The 9,632-nt window shown below is 62.5% G+C and overlaps 1 protein-coding gene across 1 annotated transcript in view; it reads left to right on the top strand.

Moving 5' to 3' along the window:
* Positions 1-449: 449 nt before the first annotated feature.
* CSMD1 (CUB and Sushi multiple domains 1) overlaps positions 450-9,632 on the top strand; it is a gene marked incomplete at both ends in the record, with an annotated part of 639,423 nt that continues 630,240 nt past the window's right edge. The window contains one exon of the mRNA XM_084232118.1: positions 450-531. Within this exon, the coding sequence (XP_084088244.1) occupies positions 450-531 (82 nt within the window). The remainder of the gene's footprint in view (positions 532-9,632) is intronic.

The following is a 9,632-nucleotide window of genomic DNA, read 5'->3' as shown; positions in this document are numbered from 1 at the left end:
GCGGGCCGGGCGGGGACTGCGCGCTGCCCAGCCTCCTTCCCCTCCCGCGGCCAGGATGGTTGGGTCCAGCCGCCGCGGCCGCGGCTCCGGGCGCCGCTAGCAGCCTGCTCGGCGCTCCCTCCCCGCCCGCGCGGCCGCGCCGCTCCCGCCCTCCGCCTCTCGCCCTCGCGGGCGGGCTGCTCGGCTCCGCGCCCCGCTGCGCGCCCGCCGCCTCAGCTCGGCTCCCCGGGCGCCTCCCGCCCGCCGCCGCGGGTCCCGCCGGCCCGGCCCGCGCCCTCCCTCCGGCCGCCGCCCGCGCGCTCCGCCCCGCCGAGGCTCGGCCCCGATGCGCGGAGCGGGGGGCCGGCCGGGCGCCCAGACCTGCCGGAGGCGTCGGCTGCGCGGCGGCTCGCGGGACCGGGCCCTCCGCTGATCCCGCCGCGCGCCCGCGGAGAGCGGCTGCTGCAGACATGACGGCGCCGAGGCAGAGCCGGCCGCCCGCGCTGCTGGGGCCGCTGTTCCTGTGCGCCGGGCTCCTCGCGGCCGCTGCGGGTAAGACCGGCGCGCGGACCCCGCTCCAGCCTCCGAGGCCCGGGCGCGGGGCCGGCGGGCGGCGGGCGGCGGCCGGGCCGGGGGCCGCCGGCCGCGGGGCTTGCGCCCGGGCCCCCGCCCGCCCCCTCCCCGGGCCCCCCGGCGGGGCTCCCCGGAATCGCGGTGCGGGTGCGGGGCGGTGCGGGTGCGGTGCGGGTGCGGGGGGCAGCGCCGAGCCACTTGGGCTGAAACTGCGCGGCGCCGGCGGCTCGCTGCCCCCTCGGAGCGGCGGGGGCCCCTCGGACTCGGTCCCCGGCGCCGGCACCGGGGAAGTGGCCGGCGGCGGCCTGGCAAGTTGGGGCTGTCCGCTCGGGCCGGCACCCACGCGCGCTGCCCGCGGGCGGACGGGGACCCGCCACGCGCCTGCCCGGCCCGGACGGAGGGGAGCGGGCAGGAGCCGCCTGGGAGGGTCGCCCGGCGCGCGCTCTGGCAAGTTGGCAGGAGCCGAGGAGGCGAGCAGGACGCAGGAGACCCGCAGGAGCCCTGGGGTCGCGGCGGGAGCCGGGAACTCGGTTTCTCCTTGCAGTGAGTTAGGGGTGCTGCGCCCTGGGCCGCGCGGCCACCCCGGGCTGGCAGCAGCCTCCGCGCTTGTCTATTCTCTGGAAGGAAAACAAGCTCCCTCTTGATCCCGGGGAGAGGGGGGCGGCCGCGGGGGAGGGGTGGGGGAGAATATTGATTGATTTTCACATTGGAAAGTACCTGCCCCATTTCCTCATTTCAGCCCCGCGGGCGCCCCCCGTCCATCAGCACCCGCCGCGCCCCTCGGGGAGTCTCTGTGGAGAGGTGCTGCTTCTGCTTTTTAATGGACGGAGCCGGCTCCCGCGGGTCTGTTTCCAGGTGGTGATTCTCCCCCGCCCCCACCAAGCCCCTTCTCCTCCGGCAGCCAGTTCACCCCGCTCTCCCCTCGTGCTCCAGATTCGGCGTGATTGACAAGGCGAGGGAGGCCGGGGCTGCTTCTGTGGGGAACTCCAGATGGGCCTGGCTGGAGAGGGCAGGGGACGCGGCCGGCTGCGCTGCGCGGCCAGGGCTGAGGAGAGCCGGCGGCCGCGGCCCCCACCCCGCAGCGCCCTGCAAAAGGCGTCCTTTGGCACAGGCCCCACGCGCAGGGGGCACTAGGGTTGGAGTCCTCAGCCCCGGCTTCTGGTCTCACAGGATCCTGCAGACACAGACCCTCTGCCCACCCCCGGGCTCAGTCCCTGCCCGTGGGGCGCCAGGGCTGCGCTGCCTCGAGGCACGGTCGGCCGGGGCAGCCTCTGGCCCAGCTGAGGCTGCTGGGAGGGGAGCAGGGAAGCCGGCAGGTCGCGGGCAGAGCCGGCTGTGCCCAGGGGTGCGCGCGGGTGTGTCTGCCTAGATGCGCGCGGAGGCCAGGGGAGGCGCGGCGCTGCCCAGCCAGGCCCTGCGCGCAGAGGAAACACCTGCTAAGCAACTCGCTCGGCGAAACTTCGCGCCCCTTCGCGGGCTGCGCCGCCCATCCGGCCCCCGGCCTCCAGCACACGGTCTGTTCCCGCGGTTCCGCGCCCCGCGCCTCCCCCCGCAATTAGCAGGGGCTGCTGCGCGCAGCGGGAGCCCGGCCGGCTGCTTGATAATCCGCACACGTGTGTGCCCGGCGCCGCCCGCCCCCACGCGGGGGGAGGGGTGCCGAGGCGGGGCGGGGGCTGCTCGGTACCTCCGGGGTGAGCTGGCAGGGGGCGCCAAGTCCCCGGTGCCACCGGAGCCAGAGGGGCAGCCCCGGGGGTGGGGGGAGCCTCTGGTGTCTGGGGTCCCAGATCCGGGGGCTGGCGACACCCACCGAGAAGTGGACCCCGGGTCCCGGGCCCTCGCGTGCGCCGCGCGAGAGGAGGGGGTGCCGGGGCGCGCGCGGCTGTGTCTGAGCGCAGGGGCCGGTGCTCGCGTTCTCGGCGCGGCCCGGGGCTCGCGTGCCCCGTCACCCCGGAGGTGTCCTCAGGGCCGGCGGCAGCGCGAGCCGAGAGGCCGCGGGGAGTCTGCAGGCCAGCAGGAGGCTGCTGACGCCGGCGCGGGGGCCGCGTGTGCGCCGGGCGTGGGGCAGGGTCTCCTTCTCCTGGCCTGGGGCGCGCACCTCGGCCGGGGGCGGGGGCTCGGGGGCGTCCCGGGGCGCCGGCATGCGCAGGGCTTTCCCCAGGAGCTGCGCTCCGCGGGGCGCGGGCTGCGCGGGCGGGAGTGCGAGGCTTGCGCCCGGGCGCCCCCGTGGTGGCCGAGGCCGGGGGAGGTTTGGATGCATGGGGCGTAATTCGTGACCTGTTTGCCGAGTCGTGAGAAGCTGGAGGCGGCAGCCTGGGCTGCCATGGAAGCCCCCCTCCCCCCATGCCTGAGTGCTCGGCCTCAAGGAGCTCCTGGCTTCCAGGCCACCTCCGGGTGCACGATCGCTGGATTTTCTTCTGCTTTCTGATTGTTAACGTGACTGTCCAGGCAGGGGCCCGGGTGCACACCTAGAAGCCAGGCCGTCCGGGGCGGGGAAGGAGGCCTTGAGCGCCTGCGCCAGGAATGGGGTGTCAGAGTCATTCTGGGCTCCCAGACGGGGCCTCTCCCAGGGCTCATCGACAGGCTGTTCGGGCAAAGTTTGCGTCCTGGTGCTTCCTGCCAGTGTGCAGCGGAGCTGTGGGTCTGTGTGCCTTGTTGGGGGAGCGCGTCTGGCACCAGCCCCAGGCCTCCCAGGAGGGGGTCAGGAGTGCTGCTGGAATTCCTGATTCTCAGGATCACTGAGCCACACAGCGAGATGTGAGCCTGCACAGCCACATCGCCCAGAAAACCAAGCAGCTCCATGGGGGGGGTGGGGGGACAGAGAGGTCTTCCCAAAGCCTCAAGCCTTCAGATGAGTTACCATCTCAGCAATTCTTGTCACACCAAGGAAGACACTGACCTTGCTCCGCAGGTGGAGTTCCTTTAGGGCAGGGCCCTCTCTCCCGGGAAGCAGCAGCTGCTGCCAGCCGAGACCTTGTAGAAACCCGGACCCCACCCAGGGAAGGGCAGGCGTGGAGGTGAAGTGAACCTGCCTGCACCCGTGACTTGGCGGCAGTCGCGCCGCGTGCCCATGCACACTTAGGTGTGTGTGCATGTAATTCCGTTGTCATGGGGATTGTTTGTTTTTCAATTTGGAAACTATTCAGCTTTAGCTCCGGAGCTCCTGGTGGTCTCTCGGTTCTTAGTTTAGGATTTTTAAGTCCTTACAAAGATCAGCAAAGGGGAGGCTTTCTTTGGAAGTGACAGGTTCTGCAGACGTGAGGAGCAGGTCAGTGAGCTCACCCTTGACAAGGCAGGGAAGCAGCCGGGTTGCAAAGCAGCAGCGATTCCCCCAGGCCCGGCCTCCTGCTTGCAGCCTCTGCCAGGACGAGTCCCTGTTTATACGCTGGCTTCGGCCGCGCTCGGTCAGAGGACACACAGCCACCGTGCTTAGAAGTTCCCGCAGGCACAAACAGCTTCTCCAGGGGCGAAGCTTCCTTCCTCTCCAGTTTATTGTCTCAAACAAACACCGACTGAGCTTTGAAAATGTCAAGAAAATGGTTCAGCTCCCTTTAAGAAATAGATAAACAAAGGCTCAGTGGCCAGTTAGCGCTCCTTGCAGCGGAGACAGCAAATCCAGTGTAGACATTTCTAAGCTGTCAAAATGCAAATGGCATATTAAATACTCTATGCTCCACTGAATTCTAAATGTGCCTCTGGTAGTTTTTCTGCTGAGCTCATGGTGAAAATAAGCCATTACAAGTTGCATACATGCAATTTAAACTACACTTTCCCTTTGGCCTTTTATATTTCTTCTGGTGAAGTTCATTTCCCTGTAGAATTAAGAGGTTGAATGGGTAGCGTGGCTGGAGCACTCCACGCAGGTATGTCCCCTTACTTTAATTGTGTTTGGTTAGCTAATAAATCAGAGGCAGACATCTGAGTCAAGGTGCTTGTGCCTCGGGGTGGTGTGGGCAGGTTTTAAAGCTTTAAAAATCTACTGTTTTTCATGCCGGTAGGCTAGGAAATTGGATTGCAGGGGCCAGCCATGGCAGCCGATAGAAGCCAGCCCGTGCGACTCTGGCCTGCACCCCTGGCCTCGGGTAGATAAATGCTGGCTGAGAGAGTAGCACTGCCTGGGTGAGCCACCAGAGGCCAAGAAGTGGACACCTCGGCTGGCTGGAAAGGAATTCATGCTAGGGGAAGTCAACGCCTGACCTTGCCTTCCTCTGCGCAGCCGGCGTGCTCTGCTCCCCGATGTCCGTTTCCAGAGCGTCCAGCAGCACATCACCTGTCCGTGCACTTGATGAGTGCAGGGAAATGTTTCAGCCACGTGGCTTCCAGATGACCTCTGACTAACAGACACGTCTACATGCAGCGCGAGAGTCAGCACAGAGGCTGATAAGTAACAGAGTTAAAGTCTTAGGTAAAAAACAGAAGGAAAGACACTAGTTTCCTTGAACTGTGAACATGACTGACTGTAGGAACTTTATGGAAATAACGCACAACTTACAGTGGTGTTTGCTTTGGTCAACCCTTCTAGCTGAAGAGTGGAAAATGCTCTCCTGTCCCCGCTTTGTGAGTTCAGCTGCAACTTCCGTTCAACCATTTCTATCAACCACTAATTTCAGGGGCAGGAAAGGGCCGAGGTGCTGGGGAGTGGGATGTTCTTTCTTCATGCTCCATGACTCTGTCTCCCCGCCCCGTGAGCCCCTTCAGCACCCACCAGGCCCTCTGCCTCCTTTACCCAAACCTGCTTCTGAAGATGCCGTGGGCGGCCTGCCGAGGCTCGCCCTTGAGATCCACGAGCTTGATTTCCATCCAACATTACTTGGACCCGCGGTGGCAATATTTATCTTTATCTAAAACTTCTTTGGTAAATGAAAACAAAAATACAGGCAGGCGTGGATACCTATTAAAGCTAAATACTCGTCTCTTTTTTTAAGATTTATTTATTTATGCATGCAAGAACCGGGGTGTAGTTTCTTGAAATCTTCCTGCTTCCTTTTGTAGGTTAGCTTGGGGAGAAAGCTGTAAAGGGGAAGGGACCCTTCTGGATTGTTCTCTTCATATATCCTGGAGTGAAGTAGCTGCGCCTCAGCGCTAATGATCTCACTGTAATTGTGCATCTGTTGTTTGCAAAGCACTAGGTCAGGAAGGAAGGTTGTGAGAGAAGATTCTCCCAGTGACTAGCACACGCTCAGGGGAAGGCAGGCAGGAAGGAGACATGTGGTCCTGCCACTTCCCGCCAGTATTTTCTGTGCCCGCAGGTCACTCACAGAACACGGTCACAACCCGAGACTTCAATGTAAAAATATCAGCCTCGTTCTAAAAGCCTTTTATCCTTTAATGGGTTGATTTCATATCCTTTGGAGACCCTTGACCTCAATAAAATTCAAGAAAAACTGGTATGACCTGGGATCACTGTAGTGGAATCCCAGCTTCATGTGTGAATGGTGCAAACCCAGTGTCCCGCCTGAGCTACCCAGGTCACTGTGAGCCGCGCCAGCCCGGGGGAGCAGGCAGCCCCTGGGACTGCATGGTGCGTCGACACTGTTTCCGGAGCGCGTGTGTCCCACCGCAGGTGACAGCCTGGCGTTATGATCACGAGGAATTCTTTACACACTTTGCAAACTTTGTCTCCAGAGGAATCGCTTGAGGGTTTGTTTAGATGCAGGTCCCCAGGCTTCTCCCCCGGGACTCCCAACGCGCGGGGTTTGGGTGGTGTCAGAGGTCAGAATACCTGCTCTCTGGCTGGCAGCAGCTGTCACCTGTCTGTGAGTGATCGTCTGTCTTATTCATGCAGCCGCCCACCCACTCACCTTTCACCTCCGCATCTGCCTCCCTTCCAGTAAAAGACAGCAACGCCTAGTAGCTGTCCCTGCGCCCCCGTGACTCCATGAGGGTATGCGGCACGAGGGGCGCGGTTACGTCAGAGGGCTGCTTCCTTGTCCCCAGCGCCCCGGTTCTCAGGGCTCGTCCTCTGCGGTGATGCCACCAACAAGCGTCGAGCTCTGCGGCGCAGGGTTGACGTTACGGGAAGCCACAGCCCGCGAGCGTCAGCGTGGACGAGTGAGTTGTCTTATTTTTTTTCTTTTACTGACAGGATTAGTTTTGTCTAAGAAAGCGACGGTTAGATAACGATTTGAATTATTTGTGGAGTGGTCTCAAATGAATCAAGAACCTTCGAGATCAATCCTGAGCAGTTTCTCCCGGGCGCCTGGTGAACCCCTTGCTGCCCTCTGCGAAGCTGCTTCTCTGGCTCTAGAGAGCATGTCATTTCTGGTCGTTTACAAGAGGGTAATTTTCTACATGAAGTTGAAGCTGATGTTCAAGGGAAAGAGAGGAGGGACTCTCAGCGAACCCGGTTCCCGCAAGCCCCAAGCCCTCAACCAGACGGCGGCTCGCACCTTGCCCTGTGGCTCTGAGGGGACCCTCCCTCCCTGCTGGCCAGGGTGGAGCAGCCACCAGCGCGGTGGACCGTGGTCTGGGAGCAGGTGGGTGAACTTCAGGAAGGAAAGGGTCAGACCAGACCATCTCGTGGGAGCGCGCCTGCCTGTCTCCTGCAGTGAAGGTGCTCGCTTTCCTCTCGAGAATTGGGCACGAGTGACCAGGGTTGCTGGTGCCCACAGGGCTGGTGGACACGCTGTGGACAGGGCACCTCCCTGGAGAAGCTCTGGAGCCCCGAGAAGAAGCAGCCGAGCTGCGCAGACACTTCCTCCTGGGTGCCAGGAACGTGCCCTTCTCCAGCCCCATCCTGCGTTTCTCGGTCCGTCCGTTCGGTGATGTTCTGCTTTCTGGACAAAATGTATCAGAACAACTTAGGTTGGACCCAGCCGCTGGGACCCCGTTCTCATAGGCCCCCCGTGTGCGCGAGGGGCCGGGCGGAGTGCAGACCCGCAGCAGGCTTCTCGGGAGCCTGTGCTTAGTCGGGGCAGTCACCCGGGAGCTGTCCCGCGTCACTGTCCGGCACAGTCATTTTTCTCGGTCGCTCTTCCATCCCCAGGTGGAGCTGCTGTCCCCAGGGAACGGCTCACATTTTCAGTCTCGTCTCATCTTCATCACACTCTAGACGTGTGGGGCGTCTAGGGTCTCGAGGGGGCTGTGGCACGGCCTTGCCCACTGACGAAGCTGGCCTGGGCACTGGTCACTCGGCGCTGGTCACTCAGGCCCACGTGCCAGGAAGACCCGGCCGACGCCGGCCTGCACGCTTCGGCCCGCGGCGCCCAGGGAGCCTTCAGTCTCATGTCCAAAGAGAAGGAATCCCGGGAGGCCACTTGCACCTGCGGGAGACCAGCCTGTGCCGGAGACAGACAGGCCCCCACCCTCGGGAATGGGTCTCCACAGGGTGGGGAGTGTGGACCTGGAGAACCTGCAGGGGGATGGGAGCTGGCACCTCAGTGAGAGCGGGGAGGTTGGGAGGGCTCGGCCTGGCCCCTCTGAGGCACAGTGGGGCAGGCGGTGAGCACAGGGACCCTACAAATGCGAGTCAGGACGCTTGCTACTGAGGGTGAACAACGGGGGGTGGAGTGGGGGTAGAAGGGGGAGGGGCAGAGGAGGGGCTTCCACCTGGACCCTTCCTGAGGCTCCTCCCTCCTTTCATCCGGTGGTCAAGCCCTTGTCTGAACTGAGTATTTGTTTGTTTCTCGGAAACAAGGGTTTTGCCATTTTCAGGCCCTTCCAAGTTCCGTGAGGGTTGCTGAAGGGCCAGCGGGTGTGAAGAAAGCACCTTGGTCTCCTGCCACAAGGGCTTTGGGGCGCCCGGGGCCTCTACGGCCCACTCCCCCAGACTGTCAAGGCCTCCCTGGCTCTGTCCCTGCTCTCCTCCTGGAGAGCACCAGGAGGCAGAGGCCATCACCCCGTCCCCCATTGGCAGCACACTTGGGCCTCCCCTGGAGGGCCCCCAGGCTCTCCTCATGTGACTTGGTCACTCACGATGCTCCTCAGCCGCCGCCATGACGTGGGGGCTCATTCCTACTCCGCAGCCTTACAGTGCTGGAGAACTCACGCCCTCCTGCAGCCCCGACTCCTCCCCCGCGTCCTTGGTAACTCGCTGCTTCTTGGGCAAACCACAAACGTGGCAGCTCCGTCCTCAGTCTTGCGTGGGTGAGTCAGAGTGTCGCGGCCTTCCATGGAGAGACCCACGTTTGGTGGCTGTGGACGGTGGCAGGGCGGGCCCCAGAGGTCCTCAGCGGGATGGATCCCTCCCCACGCCGGCCACAGGTGTCAAACCACGTCACGGGTCCTGGTGTTTATTCACGTGTGTCTTTGCCCTCGTGTTTTCTCTCGTCTGCAAGGACCTGGGGTTCTGCTTGCTGCTTCCTCTTGCCATAATGTTTAACATCAGCCCTCGTGTCCACCTCCTCTGTCCTCGTGATCTCCCTGACGATGTGACTGCACAACTTTTTAATGTAAAAGAATTTCCTAAGAGGGTTATGGAAAAAAGCAGAAGGACTCAGCCCCTGCCCTGTACAGCCAGTTACAAAATTGCCTTTGCAGAGGTTTTTCCTGGGTGGGAACGAGAGGCCTTGCGTCGGGATATCTGGAGGCTGAGAGGTGCCTGCGCTCCTCGGCCTCAGCCCCTGTGTGGCTGGGGAGGCGCCTGAGTTGACTCAGGCTGTGCCCTCCCTGTTGGCCCAGAACCAAGAGGGGTGCGGAAGGTCACAGCACCCCAGACATTGAGCAGGGTGAGTTCCCTGCCCCCTGCCCCGCCCCCCTGTATCTCACAGCCCAGTCGCCCAGCCGGGGGCAGCGGGTCCGTGCCCCTGCACCACAGCCTCGGCAGCATGGAGCCCCACGGTCCTGCAGTCACAGCACAGCCCTGAAAACAGTGAAGTTATATTAGAAATCGGTGACGCAAATTTAAGGAAGTAAGAGATGAAGGGTCTTCTGAGTGAGGGGAGCCAGCAGCTGTGCCGGGCCTTGGGCTGGGATTTATTTCTGCTCGCAAATGTGTGTTTCTTTCGATTTTTATGATCGATGGACAATAAGAGACCTTTTAAAAGAGGTGGTTTAAAAATAATATAAAGTGTTCTGTGAAAAAGTGAAGCTGCTCTCGCTTCTCCCGTGAGGTGAGGGGAAAGTATGTAAGTTAGAGACCTGGT

Source organism: Talpa europaea, assembly GCF_964194135.1.
Source record: "Talpa europaea genome assembly, chromosome: 4".
Lineage (NCBI taxonomy): Eukaryota > Metazoa > Chordata > Mammalia > Eulipotyphla > Talpidae > Talpa > Talpa europaea.
Note: the sequence above shows the minus strand (reverse complement) of the source record. Positions and strands in the feature narration are given on the sequence as shown.